This window comes from Gymnoscopelus braueri, assembly GCF_963280865.1.
Source record: "Gymnoscopelus braueri genome assembly, chromosome: 15".
NCBI classification, from domain to species: Eukaryota; Metazoa; Chordata; class Actinopteri; order Myctophiformes; family Myctophidae; genus Gymnoscopelus; species Gymnoscopelus braueri.
This window is the reverse complement of record NC_137620.1, coordinates 36,958,609-36,979,323: the sequence shown is the minus strand read 5'-3', so window position 1 is coordinate 36,979,323 and position 20,715 is coordinate 36,958,609. Positions and strand designations below refer to the sequence as shown.

At 41.8% G+C, this 20,715-nt stretch overlaps 1 protein-coding gene across 1 annotated transcript; it reads right to left on the bottom strand.

The window, feature by feature from the left end:
• Positions 1-682: 682 nt before the first annotated feature.
• Positions 683-19,390, bottom strand: LOC308101216 (kelch-like protein 23). The gene is made up of 13 exons (XM_080450603.1): positions 19,310-19,390; positions 17,999-18,112; positions 17,194-17,373; positions 16,677-16,811; positions 16,385-16,576; positions 15,983-16,126; positions 15,605-15,773; positions 14,255-14,383; positions 12,402-12,530; positions 11,890-12,078; positions 2,592-2,738; positions 1,729-1,945; positions 683-1,630 (listed from the first exon to the last, which is right to left on the bottom strand). Exons 2-13 carry the CDS (start codon positions 18,077-18,079, stop codon positions 1,471-1,473), a joined length of 1,872 nt encoding a protein of 623 aa, XP_080306729.1. The 5' UTR covers positions 18,080-18,112; positions 19,310-19,390; the 3' UTR covers positions 683-1,470.
• Positions 19,391-20,715: the final 1,325 nt, after the last annotated feature.

The window sequence follows — 20,715 nt, the reverse complement described above, 5'->3', positions numbered from 1 at the left end:
ACCCCAGTGGCTAATATGTCGAGAAATAGTTTTCACAATGCTTTACATAATTTGGTATTAAAAAGGTCTTAAAAGTCCTTAAATTGTCACTTTAGAAATGTGCAGATAGTATACAGTACACTTATACTGTATGTTGGTTTGTTTACTGTTGAGTGAGAAAACAATGTTGCATATTAAGCTAATCATCAAAATAATTTGGGGACCCCCTGGGCGTACCAACTGGTGCAAACCCCAGTTTGGGAACCCTTGGTGCAATGGGAGCAGCTGGTGGGGGGTATGCAAGGTGGTCCTCCAACGAGACCGAATGGCATCGTACCAGCCTCTCGCCAACGCCGATGACAACCAGTGGGGGGGGATATATCCCTCCATACCAGACGCATCTCCCTGGGAGACACCAGAGACCCAAGGAGAAGAGACCCCCCAGTTAGTCGTTACACCATTGGGTGAGTGGGTTACTGAGGACATTTGAACCCCTTGGGTGAGGTGCTGTATCGAGTGTGTAGTTCGGGCCACTCTGCTGCATGTAGGCAGGGATATCAATTAATCAATGATAGGAAGGGCATGCATACAAAAAAAACCAAGTCTTTATTGATCCCCGTGGGGAATTCAGGTGTCATAGCAGCACTTTACAGCTACTTTAATTACAACCAAGGTTCAAATAATAAAGTTTTTAAAAATGTAAAAGGAAGACTCACACCTAGCACTTGGACTGACTATGATAGCAGTCACTGTGCAATAGTGTATGAATGAACAATTTCTAAATATAGGTAAATATATAAGTATAAGGCTATCTCTCATGAACATAAAGTATATCTACATATCAAAAAACTGGGGGTGCTCTTGAGATAACTTGATCCAGGTGGATGTGTGGTTCTCACAGTCAATATATATTCTTGAAGAATTCTTTTTTGCTGTGGTAAACTTTTATAATTGGGCCTCCTGATCATTGTGTGTGTAAATAAGGACTGAAGCTAGGGTGACTAATCCTTCTAAACACACCCTGAGGAATACGGACAGTTGGCATCCTTATAAGACTTTTTAACTTTTTAAGTTACATTATGCCCTAGAAGACTAGAGACATTCAAGGCTTTTTAACTACATCATCGGCTCATTGAGTGTGCTTTAAATTAACCTGAGGGCTTCCCTGTCTTCATATAAGGTATCTGTGAACAGACTGTCAGCAGTGAACGCGAGTCTGATATATGCACAGTGTCAGCCAGCCTACACAGTAGGTATAAGGATCATACATTATGTACAGTCAATCAACAGTGACTTTAATGTGCGATATACAAATCTATTGACAGTGAAACATTAAGAGCAGTTAATCTAAGCAGGCAACTGTACTTCCATCTACTCTATCGAAAGCACAAATACCTACTGAAGATGATGGTTGCACAGGCAGGTTTGACACCCCACTTTGTACTAGAATATATTGCCCCAGTAGAGCCATCTGCCATTTTAATCGTCATATCATAATGCTCCATCTTCATCAACCGCGGGTGTATGACCACTCCTCAGCCTGAGAGACACGCAGCCGTGACTGGAGATATGAGCAGCAGCCATCTTCTCCACAGTTTCCCACATGTCCGTCTTTTCACAGTAGCGCTCGATGTTCTCGAGAGGCCCACCCCTACATGAAGAGAGACCAATAGCCATGAGAGAAATGATCCGGTGTGGACAAGAAGCCACCTTTTCCCAGGCATTCCTGAAGCAGCAGCAGTGTCTTACCTGCTGTTGAAATTGTCCTTGTCGTAAGCAACACCATCGTCATCATCACCTTCTTCCCCTCCTAAAATGTAGATCTTTTCATCCGCTGCAACCACGTAATGTGAGAAGCGTCTCACTTTCATGGGGGCGCACATGGTCCACTGGTTGGACGTGGGGTTGTAGCACTCCATTGTGTTTTCCTTTATCTGATGATCATTTTCATTATAATGCACACCACCTATGGATAAAAAAGAATTAACAGTAAAGTGGCTGTTAGTGGGCTCCATCATGTGCCCAAACTACATTGAAATTTGAGTGAGTCTATTATGGAACTAATAGCAGTGGTGGATACATTTAATAAAGTACTTTTACTTACTGTAAGTACAATTATGAAATACTTTCCTTTCCTTGAGTATAAAAATATATCTAAGTACTGTTTTACTTCTACTCCACTATAGAGGCTAATATTTCACAACAATTATTTGACAGCTTTATTTCATGGTAACTAGCGGATTTAATTGCAGATTTAGATTAATACAAACCAAACATTAACTGATAAATGATGCATTATTATAGGTTAAGCTATTCAGCAGCACACAAAGTAATTGAAATGAGCCCCACCTTTTACCAGCTACAACATCTGAGGTGCTTAAAACATTAATGCATTAGTAATTACAATCCAATGTTTGTGAAGTGGGCCAGTCTGCATAATGAGTACTTCTGTTTGATACTGAAAGCATAATCTTTATTCCAAAACTTAAGCATTTTTACTGGAGTAAAATGTAGAACAAAGTATTTCTACCTTCTAGTATTGCAACTTTATGTTAAAAATAAGTACGAACACAGAGTACTTCTTCCACCACTGACTAAAACAGATATGATACCTGTGACGTATATCTTTCCATTGAGAGTACAAGCAGCTGCTCGATCCCGCGGAATCTGCATTGGAGCGATTTCTGTCCATTCAGAGGTTTCAGGGTTGAACTTGGCCGACCTGGTTGGTTGGAACTCATCAGAAGGTGGGGCGCTACCTAGGGCCCAGGGACAAACAAACTGTTCATTTTTATAGTTAATCGTAGTTTCTGCTTTGTGCAGAGTTAAGCTACGGTTACTAGGCCCAATGAAAGGGTAGGTCAGAGTGTGGAGGGTCTAAGCAAATTACTCAAACTGGTGTCTTTTAAGGTATTTTATTACTAATCACAATTACAAACATATAACTCTATTCTAATACTTAGGTTGTTAGTTAGTTAGACCTTTAGGTCAGTTAGTAGCCTTTAGATCAGTTAGGTAATTAAACCTTAGAGAGAAAACAAGCACAGAACATTTACAGTATTAAGGATATGACATTACACAATCATGAACCCATCAAACATACAATCATTACAATGTTCAATACTCACTATTAATCTCACACTCTTTCCAAATGATTCAGTGAGTCACTCCAGAACCCATATCCTAGAACGACCCACGGTTCAGTCACTTATCCGAATCTGAATGCTTGCCCCAAGGCAGCCTTATTTATCAGCTTCCAGCTTAAGGCCCTCCTCCAGAGAGTTCCAGCTAACCCGGAAGTTGTTATTACCCACAAAGCCCAGCGATCTCTCCCATTTCCTGCCACAGTGGGCCAGACTGCATCTTTGCTATCTGTCCAGTCAACCATTTGGCTTTGTTCTCACACAAAGCCCTTGTCCCTTGTCTACAACCCTACCCCCGCCGGAATGTAGGGCTTCTTTGTTTAGAACCCCCAACTGGTAGTGGGGGTAGGAATTTATGACTTACAGAGACAGTGGCCTGCAACTGTCTACTTGGTTCCATCTAGACTTGACTTAATTAGAATATTTTGGTATATCCTAAAGAATTATAAAAGCACATTACTATGAACAATAATAATTCACTTTTCTCTAGCCCTATGGCTTGGATAATTGAACACCTCCCACCTGAGATAACTGAACCATGTTCAGTTCTCTCACAACCAACCTCTACTCACCATTTTTCGGTGAGCTTTTTTGGCTTCTTAAATCATGGCTTTGGGAAGTTCGATTTCATCTATGTAAACTGCTCTGATCCCACACTCATACAGGTTACATTCTCAACACAGTTTTCACTCATTGTCATTAAGTGGCTCTAAACCCATATTTTGGAATAATTTACAGTTCAACTTAACTTTCTCAATTTGTAATTTTTAAACTTTTTTAATAATCCAAATTGATTTTGGAAACCTTTCCTCCTCCCACTGTTTCCCTAGTAAGTCAATGTCCTATTTAGGGCATGTTGCCATGGCAATTGACATAGTAACTTGGGTAAAGGGTTTAAAAGATTTTAAAAATGGCTGATCTACAATCTTACCTTTAAGAAACTTCACTCTGCATTTAAACCCACATCCCAAAATGCTTTTTATACAATCAACAAATAATATTCAAAAAGGCCTGATTACTCAGATCATGAGTTAACATCAGTTAAGAATAATTTTGTTGCATGGAAGAACCTTCCAAATTATTGTTGCATTTTGACTTAGTGGCATATTGTCGGCAGTAAATTAATACATTTCATTATGCAAGTTATTTCTTCTGGTAATATCGTAAACACTACAAATGATACATTCATTTACACAATATCTCTCGAAATTCCTAAGTAAACAGTCGCTCAAATAAGACATTTCGATTTTTTAGACACCACGTTGGCATCTTTTTCGCTTATTGTCCGCACCGCGTACCACTGTTCACAGCTACTAACTGGATAGACCTGTTAGTCAAGCCTGTTCGTTTGTCAGTGTCACTTTGCTGGCACCACCAGCCACCAGTGGAACTGCAATCCCACCACCAGCCCGCGCTGATGACTGTGGTGGGACAGTGACTTTCTGCTTCAACTTTTCCTTCTTCCCTCGCAATTTCCCCACGACCCACCGGGCTGGTGCGAAGGGTTTACGTGGCTTGCAGGTTTCACATTTGCATTTTTTCAGGAGGTCAAGAGGCTTGCAGTTTGCACAATCGCATTTGACTGGTCTGGCTCTTGTCGCTACTGACCTCCCACCTTGGCCCAACAGGGCTTTAGGCTCGGGGCAAGGGCCACCCTTCTTAGGTGGTGCCACGCCGCTCTGCAGTGGTGTGATGTCGATGTGTGAATTGGTGTCGGTCTTCCCCTCGGCTGTCTCTACTTCGACCGTCACGTCCCCCGCGGCGCCCTCTGGATGGATATCCCCTGCAGCTGTCTCCGCAGCAGCAGCAATACCGTCTGATGGCACTCTTCTGGCCGCCAGTGGGACTGCAACCCCACCAACCCCCTTCTGGGGGCTTCTCTCAGCCGCCGCCGAGAAAGAGCGTGGAGCTCTGCTCCACCCAGCCCCCCCCGCAGGGGGGTGGAGAAGGGATAGTTTATCTTTAATCTTCACCTTCTTTTTTCTAGTTACAGCCCCACCAGGACGACGCATTCTCTTTGCCTGGATCCTGGTGGTTGGTACTGAAATGACCTGACGTAGCACCCCGCCCCTCTCTTTCCGAGCGGGCGCACGGATGCCAGTATTTACCCACTCAGACTTCTTTCTGAGGGGTTCTGGGGGAGCTGGTTTGGCGCCCAGTCCCCGTTTTCGGACAGACCCGACTGGTCTGTCTTCGGCGGCTCCCTTCTTGAACGCCACCGGTCCGCTGGTAGCTGGTCTCCTCCCACCTTTGTGAGACAGGCGCTTGGATGGACCCCCCGGTTGGCTGGTCCTTCGCCCTGGTGTGGTAGCGTCGACGTGCTTCTCCTCTGCGTTGAGTGGATTGGTGAAGACTTTCACCGCCGTGGCGACGTCCATTGAAGCGGCCTCCCTGGCGGTCTGCTCATCTGCGACGTTGGCTCCCTCTGGAACCTCCCCGGCGTGGTCTCCTCCCTCTTCAGCGTGGAATGGGGTCTCCCCTGCAGCTTCTCTCGCTTCTCTCGCGATCTCCAGTGGCACCTCCCCCGCCGCCGATGGCTCCTCTCCGCCGGCCGTCACGACCTCCTCGGCGCCTTCCCTGCGTGTCGTGATGAGGAGATATCCCTCCGCCGCGTTGTCCATCGAAGCTGCCTTCCTGGCGGTCTGCTCATCTGCGACGTTGGTTCCCTCTGGAACCTCCCTCTCGGCCTCCGCGTTCCCGGCGGCCTCCGCAGGAGCAGCTCTTTCGATCGCCAGTGGCACCTTTGCAGCTGCTCTCTCGATCGCAGCGTGGAATGGGGTCTCTCCTGGTTCAGTGACCTCCAGTCGCTGGCACCCCTCTGTGTTGAGTGGGTCCGTGGAGACCTCCGTCGTTGTAGCGGCTCCCTCTGGTCGATCCCCCTCGGCTTCCTCCGCAGGCGTCTCGTCCCCAGGTTCAGCTTTTCTAGTGGCTCCCTCTGGAACCTCCGTCGTGAAGAGTGGGTTGGAAGTGACGTCCTCTGGAACCTCCGTCGTGAAGAGTGGGTTGGAAGCGACGTCCTCTGCGCTTTCCCAGCGTGTCGTCATGAGGAGATATCCCTCCGCCGCGTTGTCCCTTGCAGTAGTGATGCCATCTGGTTTCACTCTGAGGACTGCTGGCCCAGCTGATCCATCTGTAGGTGTGACATACCTACCCCCCTCCCTCACAGCAGGGAGTTCACTCACTTTGGGATGTGTGAAGCGGGACCCATATTCTTCCTGGGCCGCTTCAAACCAGACCTGCCTCAATGTTTCGTCATACTCTTGGCAACAGTCATACTGCATCCTGCAGATCTCAGATGAACTTTCTTCATCAATTTCTAGTATGGCGATAGAATATGTAACAACCCTAAGGAATCTAGCTAATTCGGCTCTTAGCTCCCTTACCGCCCTTTCTTTTGGTAAATCCAGCAGGACAATAAACTTTACTTCCCTCCTAAAAACTGCTTGAGCTGCTTCACACTTCCCTATTAACTCAGCTAACACTTCCATCTCCCTTGTTTGGGTATAAGGTCTGTTAGTTAGTCTTAATTCAATGGGCTGTGACAGTAATCGTCAGTTATTTTTAGCAAGTAACAGTGTTGTTTCAGCCTTTAGCTATATAACAACAATAATTAATTAACACTGTGTTTAACCTGTAAAATAGCACCCACCCTATCAGCATTCCACGCAAGAAGCCTTTTAATGGTCTACTTACATTAGTTAATTTTGTTAATTAATACTGGATAGGATATATTTTGCTCTACCAATGTACATTCTAGTATTTAACCCACAATGATTACCATTGATCCCCTGTTCTTGTACACTAATCATCTAGTTACTCACAGTATCAGTCTATCAAAGTCTGGTTAAACAGTGTATTACTGGTAGCCAATTCCCCACCCCCTCCCAGTGGCTGTTAGCTTAGCACTATGCTAGACAAAGGAAAAGTTAGCTGGTAGCAACCCCCACCCCCTCTGGTACGCTAATCAAACTTTTAACGGTAGCCTATAGCTACATAACCTGTGGTTAGCTTCTAGCTTCTCCCTCAGCTCCTTATCCTTAGCTCAGACAATAGAATCTGTTAGCACGCAGCATCCTCAAATCTACAGTCTTTTCTCCACAGTTTTCGCAACTGTAGGGCTTTGTTCATAGCACCTGGTTGAAGTCTCTTCCCGGTAGGCTTCTCGTAGGCCTGTACAGTATTCAATGCCTCGGTCCTTGCGTCACGCTGTAGGCCGCCGGCTCTGTGTCCTCTTCGCCTCCGTTCGACCCTCTGCAGGCTGTGTGAGTTCCTCCGCCCCACACCGACACCTTTGGTGCTGATAAAACCTATATTAAACCTGTCCCATAACCAGGCTAATAAGTATTTTATTTTGTTACAACTCACTTCTCATCTTAAAGAGACAGTGCGTCTTTACTCCTAAGGCTATAGGAGATTTTTATGCTATGTTATCTCACTAGATAACACACATTAAATCCAGCCTCTAATGGTTCCTTTTCACCATCAGACTATTGGCAGGATTATACAATTATGTGATCCGCTTACAGGACTGACCTAATACCTTTCTAGATTCACATAGGCTCCAAGGGTTCATAATTGTTTAATTACTCTGTAACACTCAATTACTATGTAATTAATACTTAAACTCTGAAGGCCTTATTAAAAGCCAGCATAGTTTAATAACTCTGTAATAAGCGGAGTTCAATCACTGTGTCATTCGCTTATTAACTCTGAGATGTCCCCCACGGGGACACTACAGTCTTATTACTGTGTAATAAGCAGAGTTCAATAACTGTGTTATACCTCTGTATAACACGGCTATTCTGCCTAAAACTCATAGATGCCTCCTCCGGGGGCATAAATAGTTTAATTACTGCGTAATTTAACGCTTAAACCCTAAAGAAATCCCCTCCGGGGATTACGATAACTGTGTTATCCCTATGATAACACGGTAATCAACTTAACTCATAGATGTCTCTCTTAAGAGACACTACAGTTTAATCTAGGTAATTCTACTTTGACTCAAAATGCCTCCTCCGGGGGCATAAGAATAGTTTAATTACTGTTCATTTTTATAGTTAATCGTAGTTTCTGCTTTGTGCAGAGTTAAGCTACGGTTACTAGGCCCAATGAAAGGGTAGGTCAGAGTGTGGAGGGTCTAAGCAAATTACTCAAACTGGTGTCTTTTAAGGTATTTTATTACTAATCACAATTACAAACATATAACTCTATTCTAATACTTAGGTTGTTAGTTAGTTAGACCTTTAGGTCAGTTAGTAGCCTTTAGATCAGTTAGGTAATTAAACCTTAGAGAGAAAACAAGCACAGAACATTTACAGTATTAAGGATATGACATTACACAATCATGAACCCATCAAACATACAATCATTACAATGTTCAATACTCACTATTAATCTCACACTCTTTCCAAATGATTCAGTGAGTCACTCCAGAACCCATATCCTAGAACGACCCACGGTTCAGTCACTTATCCGAATCTGAATGCTTGCCCCAAGGCAGCCTTATTTATCAGCTTCCAGCTTAAGGCCCTCCTCCAGAGAGTTCCAGCTAACCCGGAAGTTGTTATTACCCACAAAGCCCAGCGATCTCTCCCATTTCCTGCCACAGTGGGCCAGACTGCATCTTTGCTATCTGTCCAGTCAACCATTTGGCTTTGTTCTCACACAAAGCCCTTGTCCCTTGTCTACAACCCTACCCCCGCCGGAATGTAGGGCTTCTTTGTTTAGAACCCCCAACTGGTAGTGGGGGTAGGAATTTATGACTTACAGAGACAGTGGCCTGCAACTGTCTACTTGGTTCCATCTAGACTTGACTTAATTAGAATATTTTGGTATATCCTAAAGAATTATAAAAGCACATTACTATGAACAATAATAATTCACTTTTCTCTAGCCCTATGGCTTGGATAATTGAACACAAACAAACACACACACACAAAAACGTTTTTTTGATGGTGCAATTTATTGCTAGCCTGGGATCCAGCCTGCTTCGCTACGTTCGGCGGACTTTTTTTTCTCTCTTCGCTTCTCAGTCTGGAAAACCTCCCATTGGGAGGTTTTGCAGAACTACACTAGAACTACATATGTTACGTAGTCAACGTCGTTGCTGATTGGATGTCGTTCCAACGAATGAGAGTAGCGTTAGGCAACCTACGTCATCAGCCAGCGCCACCCTCCATGCTTTTCACACTGTTTTTCTGCGCATTGGAAGACGTCTCACTGGTGCTTTGTCCCGCCCCGCACCACAGACCAATCAGAAGCCACGGCAGGACTCAAGCCTTTTGGCATGTCCCGCCTCCCTTGGAGATAGGAGGCTTTCCAGACTGAGAAGCGAAGAGAGAAAAAAAAAGTCCGCCGAACGTAGCGAAGCAGGCTGGATACCAGGCTAATTTATTGCAACCTGACCATGATTTTGATTGGAGCTGAACAATGATCAAAAAGAATAATCAAGATTACTATACAAACTACTGCAAATTTCAGCATTGCATCAGTTATTTGAATATTACTTTTTTATTGGATTGGATATACTCGGTTTATTTTTCTTCCAATGACTTGGCCTTGTAGATTAAAATGTGCTCACTTTAGAATTTTATTTTAGACTAATCGATTAAGCCATAACAAATACATTGTTTAACACATTCCCTGCCATTGACATAGATCTACGTCATTTCAAATCCAACCGCTGACCGCCATTGATGTAGATCTACGTCAATTTAAACTTTTTTTTTTTTTTTTAATGAAGCTAGAGGGCGCTCTTTCAGTGGCGGCTGGTGGAATATTCCCCAGGTAGTGCTACACCAAAAAATTAAGCCACCAATAACATGTACTATATATATATATATATATATATGTACTATATATATATATATATATATATATATATATATATATATATATATATATATATATATATATATATATATAGTCATCACACTAGTTTATTTTGATAGGCCCTGCCCTAGTAGTAGTCATTCATTTGTCTTGTAGTAGTCATTCATTTGTGAAAGACATAATAACATAATTAATGGCATGAGAAATGTTTTAGATTAAGTACTACACATTTTTGGCTTATAATAAAATACTGCTGTATTATATAATTCATATCCATCAATGGTGTAAAGTAACTAAGTACATGTATTCCAGTACTGTACTTAATTACAATTTTGAGGTATTTTTACTTTACTGGAAAATTTCCAATTTTCAGTAATTCTACTCCACTACATCTCAGAGGCAAATATTATACTTTTACTCCACTACAATTATTTGAAAACCTTAGTTACTAGTTACTTTGTAGACTGATTATTATTACAAAACATACATAACCACTTCAGCTCTATATACATTTCGGCCATTTGAAAATAGCCGATCTACACGCTTGTAGATCTGCCATTTTCAAAGGATTTTTATACATTTCATACATTTGAAAACTTATGTATATTGCATACTTTTACTTTTGGTACTTTCAGTACAGTTTGATACCAATACTTTTGTAATTTTACTCAAGTAAATTTTGAATTCCGGACTTTCACTTGTAACGGAGTAGTACATTGCAGTATTGATACTTAAGTAAAACATTTGAGTACTTTTTCCACCACTGATATCCATTCACTGCAATAACAACAGACAAAAAGTTGTTTTGTTTTATAAGTTATACTATATTATGTTTACAATCTTATATTATGTTTACAATCTATGTAAGCATTTTGGTATGAAAGCCAGCATTCTTAATCCTGTATCATGCAAACCAAACCGTGTGTAAATCGGTTGAGAACTCAGTGAGTTGTGGTGCTTTTCATGCCTCAATAAGCTTGGTTTATACTTTGACACACGACGGTATCGCACATCGAAAATCGCTTATCTACAAACGCACTACAAGCCGCCTCCACGGCGCTTGTGGGCTTGTACCTCGACGATACCGTCGTGCGTCGAAGCATAACTCAGTCAGCATAGACATAACATGCATAGAAAGTGAAGCTCAGCAGTTGGAATGAGCAGCAGCAGTCAGTACAGTTCTATGTGTATAGATATCTATGCGCTAAAGGTGAAGCAAACCTGTGCCCAAAGAAGCCCCGTTCACTAGCATTGAAGAGTGAACTATACTCTGCGCGAACTAACATTGCGAAATATTTTTGGGCACACAGCATTACGTTTAGGCACAGAAGTTTTTATCTATATTTTATGGTAGATTATACATTTCACTCACTAACTATATAATATTGACCTTGTTGGTTTGATCATTTAAAACATGTACAGAATATATTTGAAAGTAATATTTATTCAAGGAGGTGGTGCGGCGCACTTTTTTGACGGGCCGCCACTGCGGCCCGTCAAAAATGATAATGACTACGAGAGAACGTTAGAAGCAGAAATGACGTCATCCCAAAATGACGTCACTCCATCTACTCCCATGTTATAAGATGTAGAAAAACATTTTTTTTTATGAAAACGAGCCATATTCAACTGCCGATAACAACAGAACGGACGATCGCGGTTAAAAAAAAATTGTTCCGGTGGATAAACGAGACCCTCCCCCTCCCCCCAGACAGCCTTTGTTTACATCCGTGTCCACATCGTGGCTTCCGTGGCTCTGCGTGGATCGTCAAAATAAGGTAAATAACGCTGGCAGTGCCGGATGAATTCATTAATTAATACCTGGCAGAGAATGTGTCAACCGCCTCTCCAAATAGTCGCAAATTAGTCACAGTGCAAAAAAAAACAACATGTGGCCAGCAGGCTGAACCTGCAGGTGCATAAATCTGTTCCATACCAAGGAAATAGAGATGTCCATCTAGTGCCACCACAGTACCGCCAACAGAATCGTAATACTCTGTCACAATGACAGACATGAGCTGCCAGGTGTTGGTTTTCGGGTCGTATCGCTCGATTGACTTCTCAGAAGGCTCCTCCCTCTCATCGCCACCAACTGCAAACACATATCCATCTAGCATCACCAGACCTAGGGACCATGTGGGGTTGTACAAGGAAAGAATATGAATAAAATTGATCAATAGACGTGATGACCATGGCCATATGACACCTCTCCTTGTGTAACCAAGGCAACAACACTTAGTGGTTATTCCAAAACAAGCATCATTTTAAATTCAACTTGAATTTCAAATTCTAATTCAACTAATATGATTGTGCTATAATTATGCAGTCTCATAAATGATACAACAAAGAAATATATATATTTTTTTACACATTTGCCTATGATTATCCCAAGATAGAGACGTCAGGATTAATGTGGTTACATTGAATGTCATAATTTGACAATCTTACTGAAGCTAGAGCGTGCCACATGCATGGGAGCCATCTTCAACCAGTTATGGTGAACATCATAGCGCCACATCTCTCTACCGTCCCACGGAGCACATGGATCCTCTCCTCCGGCCAAATACAGAGTAGAGCCTATAGGGTGGAAGAAGAGCAGAATTAAAGCTGGTTATGCCTTGATTGTTAATAAATAAAGATTTGAATATGCATACACAACTTGAAATGCCTTCATATTATCTTCTATATTATTTTGATGGTCACTTATCAAGCCAAGAAATTCACAGAAATTCACCAAAATTGTTCCAGTGTGTCGTGACATAAGCTGCCATGTGGGCTGTATACCAACCTTACCACTGGCTGCAGTAGGTAACGTTCTTGTAGCAAAATTTAGACCAGTGGTTCCAAACCTTTTTAGATCGACACCCAAAAGAGAAATTTGATGTCTCCCCGGGAATCAAACTAGTGAAAAAGGCCGATCTACAAGCTCACAACGCGGTGTATCATGATATGACACGTTGCGAGGTTGTAGATTGGTTATTTCCATTACTTATTGAGTTATTAAAAAAAATATGTTATTTATTCAATTCTTTTGAAAAATGCTTTTATTTTCTGAATTATTATATATTATCTATTGAAATAAACAAATCGTAGGAAACCAAAAAAAAAGAGACATTTACTCACGCCCCATAAAAGTGGGTCTGCGACACGAAAATGGGTCCTGACCCATTGTTTGGTAAACACTGATTTAGACTGTGAGCAAACGGTAATCAAATGGTAAAATATGACTGTTCCCAGTATCCCTCGACCAGTGACATTGCTCTATATCTAGTATATGAAGTGAATTGCCTACTGCCAGTGCCTGTCAATCATATGCACGCTAATCACTGGCTGTAGCGGTTTGGGATTCTGTGCATCACTACGTCTTACTATGTTTACGATGGCCCGGCCAATAAAGCTTGATCAGAAATATTAAGAATGTTACTTAAACAGCATGTTGTTTGAGAAGACAGATGTTAAATTTGATGTTTACCTGGTATCCTAGTCTCTTAAAAGGACTAGATTGTTCTCTTTGCACTCTTATTTATGGTATGTGACCATTTACCCTGTTTGTTTACTATGGTTCATTACATGTACTCAGATTTAGCTCTGAATAAAAGCATCTACTAAGCATCTACTTGTCTCCAACAATTCAGAGGTAAAACAGAGTAGGAGCCATTACAGGTCCTAATAGGGTTGCCAGCTACCTGAAGTTCAAATGCCTGTTCAAATGCCAGAAAAAGATAAAATCTCACTGTATAAATGTACAGTTGTATATTAGGCCCTACTAGCAGTTGTATATTATATATTAACCACTTGAACCCCAGCATCCATATTCTGGGGGGGAACATTAGGAAAATAAAGCAGATCAACAAGCTCACAATGCAGCGTTGTGAGCTTTTAGCTATTTTTGGTGTATGCAGAAAAAATCAGTCCAAGCTCAGTGGCAACTCAGCTCCAGTTTACTAAGTCTAGAGGGTTGAACTTGTAAGATGTGTGTCATTGATTGATTCCCAAAAATAAGGGTCAAAGTGTGTCGCTTATCAGTTCAATAAGGGACACATCTTTCAGTTGTATTCTTTTGTATTGTTCTTATTGAACTTTTAATGTATGCTATTTAATTACCTCTTCCATTAAGGAAAGGATTCCAAATAAGCTTCTTCCTTTTCTTTCACAATAACTTATTTTCTTTTGATATGTACCGTTTCTATTTTATATTACAATGTGATAATAAAACGGAACTAGTTCCCAGATAAAGAACGGTTCTGGATTTCAAGGGACAGTTGGCAACCCAAGGTTAATAGACTGTTGGTAATCCTCACCTGACGAAACCACAGCATACTCTGCTCTTTTCACAGGCAGGAGTCCCAGAGTCATCCACTGACTGGTCAGGGGATCAAAGCTTTCAAGTTTGTGAAAATCATCTTCTTCTAAATTCAGCACCACGATCACTTCAACAAGCGGGGGAGAAAGAGCAGGTCAGACAGAGTAGATTGAAGAGTTCAAGCTGAAACCAAATGTGTTTAATAAAAACGGGACCATCTCACAGGCATGCTGGCCTTTGGACAGATTTTAAGTTTCAGTTTTCCACCTTTAATCCACCAAGATTCCCCACATTTTACAAAATAGCAGATCTACAAGCTCACAACACCGGGCATTTCCCACCTTATCTCAGTAACTTCTGTATTACGCCCCCTTCTGTGACGCACGTGGAACTGCTTTGCCCCTAGTCATGCTTCACATTCCAGGAGAACAGCACTGCACTGCACTGCTTTCCTCTGTGGTGGAAAATAGTGCTCGGCGCTAGCATTGCCTAGGGGGGAGGGGGGGGACGATAATTTAATATTCTGTCCCTATCGGAACTTAACTTGAACAGCGCTGAGTCGGCTCTGGCGGACTTGAGCAACGAGAGGCACCGTGCCTCGCCGTGCCGAACGGCGCACCTCCAACGTTATAACTGTTTTTTCCCCAACTACTTCCTAATGTAATATTAGGGGCTCACCAAACATAACGAGTAGTCCGCCTCGCTGGGGGCGACAAAAACTTTGCCTAAACATAATACAATAATTTGCGAAGCGTATTATATTAAACAGTGCGATGAGAAGGATTCGAGCCCGAGCCGCAGGGATTGATAGGCTAATGTATAGCGTTGACGCCACGGTGCCATCTGTTATTGCAGGGGTTTTGGGAGTTATTTAAAGCGGTCCGCTCATGTGAGAGGCAGTTCCACGTGCGTCAAAGAAGGGGGCGTCACCAATTGTTACTGAGATCGGGTGGGAAATGCCAGTTCGCGGTTAATATAGATAAATAGAACATGAACACAGCACCAGGCACGTACATAAAGAGACTACATTGCAGTCTCAGTAGTCTCTACATTAGTGAAAGCCCAGATTAGCAGTCACTGAATGAATCCAGGAGAACATTGGGCATTGGCATATATATCTATAAAAGTGCAAAAAATGTAAATTAAAGCTTGAATTGTAAATTCTAAATAATTAAATCATAACGCAATAACCATTGTGAAGCCTGAATAGAAAACTTATGTCAAAACTTTCTTGACATTTATGCTTGCACATTGGAGGTATTTGTATTTGCACAAACTAGGAAAAATCTTGATGTATTTTTTCCAGCATCATCAGTTGCAACATGCATGCACGTGTGAGGCAGTGTACCTGTGGTCATGCGTGTCCGTGCTGTGTTACGGTTGGGCACGAGAAGCCACTCCTTGGCCTCAGAGATGAACCTCTGGCAGCCTTGGTGTTCTTTCAGCACATCCAGAGACTCAACCACAGTGTGGAGGTAGGAGGGACTGATGAGAGGCAGACGGATTTGCTCTAGCACCTTAAAAAACACATAGAACACCCATTATTTGCCCCTCTGGATATTGAGTAAAAAACGTTATATAATCCTGCATAGAATCTGCTAGTACTATATACTGAACAGGCATGTAGTGGACAGTGGGTGCTGTTCTACCAAGTAAACAATCTTGCATTTACAAGACCCTACACGTATGGATAGGCGGAGACCTCTGACCGTCTGAAATTACTGACCTTATCAAAGCTCTGCTTGCGCGTAGCACACTTGTCTAACCACAACATGGTAGCCTCAAACACCATGTCCTCCTTGGGCACATTAAGATGGTCACTGGCCAGAATCTGAGTCAGTCTTTCCACAGACAGGGAGAGGAACTCTTCCTATTAGTAGAAAGAAAAAAACTGTTCTCCTCTGAAGTGCTCACTGGTGATAGATGGTTTGTTTAGTGAAATGGACATGTGACTGTACTGTAGCTTATTCATAAATATATTCAATCATAGACCAATGACTGTTTCAATGTTTCTACCCAGGTCTGGGTCAGTTGTGGTGCTGGCAGGTTGAGTAATGGTAAGTTAGAGGAGAAAAAGCCAACAACAGACAAACAACTTGGTTAAATGTATGATCCCTCAATCACTGACCTGCTGGTAGATGACACTGAAGTGTTCCACAATGTAATCCATGCTGTGTTTCTCCAACATTTTACAGGAGTGCGCCTCAGCAATGCAGTAAATCCCTACACAGTTATTTATATTCATGTGACGCTCCATATAGTCACAGCAGGCCTCTCGAACAGCCGTGACTTCCAGCAAGTTTGATGCTGCTAGTAGGGCCTAGATCAAATCAATAAATTATCTTTATTAAGCACTGACGTAGGACAAAACTGGAGACTATGAATAAGGTTCATGAATCATCATGACGATATGACATTACCTGCACATTTGCAGCGGAGATGGAGACCGTTGAAGTGTAGGCATAGTTCACCAACAAACCAATCATCTGAGGTTCCACTCCACCGATGGTCACCCGTTCCTGTGTGGACTCCACCATGCCAGATGTAAACATCGCCTGTGCAGGTTGAAAAGCTGAATGACTGGCTTGGAGTGTTCATGGTTTAGAATAATTCTAACGTTTAAAAAAAAAAACACATCAGAAATAAAATAATAAATTCCATAAATGTAAACAACTTTAGAAATAGTGAAAATATTTAGAAACAAATATTATGATCTACAAGTTCACAACATGTTGTAGATCTGCTATTAGCTTAAATGGTTCATTTTTTATGTTTGTTTTTCTTTTTTTGTTTGGGTCCGAGGAAAACAACAAATGTCTTTTGGGTCTCAACTGAATACGTTTGGGAATCAATGATATGGAACGATGTTAGGTTCATGTGAAAGCAAAGGTAAACATTTTAATGACATTCCCTTAACAACAGCATGTGTTTATTTACCTGAAAGTAAGAGCTAAAGGAGGCCAGCAGGTAACGATGGCAGGGGAACTCCTGTCCCTCACAGCACAGGATCACATCGCAGAAGACACTGTTGATCCGCAGCCTGTTGAGGCCCTCCAAGACCTTGTTGGGATGGTTGGAATCCACAAACATCTCAGGAGGTACACTGGTGCTGTCCTCCTGAAGTGCAACGACAACATCCAGACTGAGATTTATAAAACAGACAAATAACCAACTGTTCATCTGTGCATATTGTTGCTGATCTGGTAATGTTGCTTTAAAAGGGTAGGCGAAAGAAGCTATGGCTTCAGCCTATACCTTTTTGGTCTGTTTTTTTTTGTATTACTTTTTAACCACAAAATGTACTGAAATAAACTAAAAAACCTGTCCTTGTGTGTACCTTGTTAAATGTCATTTTCCCTTGTATATTAGTCCCTCAGTCAAAGTTTAATGAGTCAACACATAGGTTTCCTTTCCTTTTGTTGTTATCTTGGTATTCCAGTTAGCGTGTTGACCTGGCTGGGTAATCTAGAGCAGTGGTTTGGTTTTTAAGTCTTTTATGACAAGGACCCCCACATTAATAAGTATTTGGCCACAGAGTGGACCCCCATCTGAAGATATTTTGAGCCAGGGACCCCCTTGCAAGATTTGTGTTGTTAAAATGTTTCAAAAATATAAAAAAAAGAAAAAAAGACAAGAAAAAAAAATATCTACAAGATTTGTTAACAGTCGACACACAGCAGCGCTCACACATCAATGCAGTCCACCAACAGCTATTTGAACACACACACACGCACACACTCACACAATAAGTGTCCAGTCTCCTTGTCTTGGCAGCCTGTCGTGATTCACTCTGGCAGACAGAAGCCAGGATGTTGTCAGCCATGGCTGAGCTGAGGTGTGGTTGAGAGGGTGGCGTCTGCAGAGAGAACACACAACATTACATCAGTGACAGTGCATTAAGACCTGAGGACGATTCTACAAATGCCTTCTAAATCAGTAGTTCTCACACTTTCAAGATGTTTAAAAAATGTTCAAAAATAGCAGATGTACAAGCTTGTGAGCTTGTATACTGAATAGCTAAAGCAAAAATCTAAAATGACACAGATGCTTTCCCAGTTTTAATGGGTTAACTCTGAGAGGGTACAAATAAAGCAACGTTGATGGAATCATCACGATGATTACAGTGATTTAATTCCATTCAGACTGAGCATAGTGAAATGAGGTTGTATAATGTGATCAGATGTGATGGAAGTGTAATAACAATTATATCTAACCAACATAGTAACAGTGTGATCAAATAATATATGTCGGGGGAAATGTATTCAAGCAGAAGTTGAGTCTTGGGTCTAATATCAAACTCTGCTCTGCATTTGTCTTTGTCCCATCGTTCCTTCCTTTCACATCACCCATCACTCTCCAGGAAAACACACTCACTTGTTCTTTCTTTATTGAGCCAGCCTCAATCCAACGATAAACGAGCGCATAATAAATGATAGAAACATAACATGTGTATTCTTCTGCCCACACATACGTCATGTCCTAGAACATTGGTTCTCAAAGTGGTCCGGGGACCCCCAGGGGTACTTGAGGGGAAACCAGGGGGTCCCCAGCTAAATGATTTATAGGAACCAAATGGACCCTTATGGGTCTGTAACTCTGAGAGTGTACAAATGGAACCAAATGGACCCCCATTTGTACACTCTCAGAGTTAAATTAACATTGATTTTACAAAATGAATTGAGGTCCCAGAGATAGAAATGCCATTAAATGGGGGTCCGTAGCCCTAATGCATGTCAAACTGGGGGGGGGGGGGGGGGTGTCCTTAAATTACAGTGATTGAAAATCACTGCTAGAGCCGTAAAAATCTTCTCTTATGGGGGTCCCTGGCATATCTTTTCAAATAGGGGTCCGCGGGCTAAAAGTTTGAGAACCACTGTCCTAGAATGAGCGAAGAGGGGAAAGGGATCAACGTCACGTGACGCCTTTGTTTGGCCCGGAGAAGCATCAGCTGTCCCGAATCCGGGTCGAACAAGGGTGCTTATTATTGGTCAAAAACCCGGATGTGTGTCTCAAAGAATTGCGCAACAAACGTAATAAACCGAAATAAACATACCTCGTTGTCTGCGCTCAAATCCAAAGGGAATCGAGTCCAAAAGTAGCCACAACAGACAGCCTCACACAAACAGCAATGGAATTAGTCCGTCTACAAATGTTCATTCATTAAACAATGAAATGTTCACTTTTAGACGTTTTAAACTTAGAACAAACTTTCCTCTTGCTGCTAAAGAGAGTAAGTGACTGTGTTACCACTAGTGTCGATCCTGACAACACACACACTACATAAGCAGTTCCGGACACAAAGGTAGCAGTGTTGCCAGATTTTGTGAGAAAAATAAGCAACCAGGTCTAGGAAAGCAAGCCCAAAAGAAGCGAATAATATTAGGCCACATAACATGACTCATGAGCCCTTTAAAGTTTAATTTGAAAGCTAATTTGAAAATAGCCGATCTACAAGCTAGCTCACAACACGTCGCGATACGAGGCGTTGTGAGCAGTTATATGTTTGTATCTGATTATATGTAAGTATGGAAAATGCATGATATACACACTGTATTGTTCCTACAAAATAATAGCTTTATGTGTTTGATTCTACACTATTATCTTTCTAGTCCAAGCAAACATGATAGCTACATCTTTCCTGATTGATCTCTTTATTATGATTATTATGATTACTATTGTATTTATGATGGAAGAAAATCATGGGTGAAAAATTATTCTCCACTTCCAATGCCTGATTTCAGAACAGCTTTAAGTGCCAAGTATGTTTAGGTATACCATATAAAGTATATTTGTATGTTTATAAATTCAATAATATGTATGTTTGTATTTAGTCTTTGATTTGATATGTACGCTATCTAGTCATTAATAAAGTTGTATACCTCTATTGCAAGGCCCTCATTGGAAACAAGTCCGCAAGGACTTTTATGAACGGACCTGTTAGACAAAGTATTTTAAATGTAACTGTGCTGTTTTACATTTTTTGCCTAATAAAATATTCAATTAATCAATAAGATGTCACAATTTGTTCTACTTTTTTTGTGTGTATTGTCATCAAATGCCCAACCCAGTGTCGTTTAGCCACGCCCTTGTCTCTGGTGGTCCCACTAGGAAGAGGCCAGCCTCTGCAGGTGGTCTGTACAGGGGACAGGTGTTGACTATGTGGTCGGCAGTCTGCTCAAGCTCCTTCTGCCGTTGGCTCCTGTCTAGGAGTGTAATCTTCCAGGTTGAAGCAGGCAAAATTCCAAATTTCAAACTTCTAATAAGCAAAGGGTCTGCTTTGTTTGAGACAATACTGTGATTACAGTAAAGTTGCCACATTCCATTATGAATCTCACAGACTGACTGTCAAGATGCAAAGGGACACACACATGTCTCCTATCTATGGAGATTGAAGAAAGAAAAGGATACAAGCTACGTGTTCCAATACGATATTTACAGTCTCTTGTTTTTTGAGAGAAG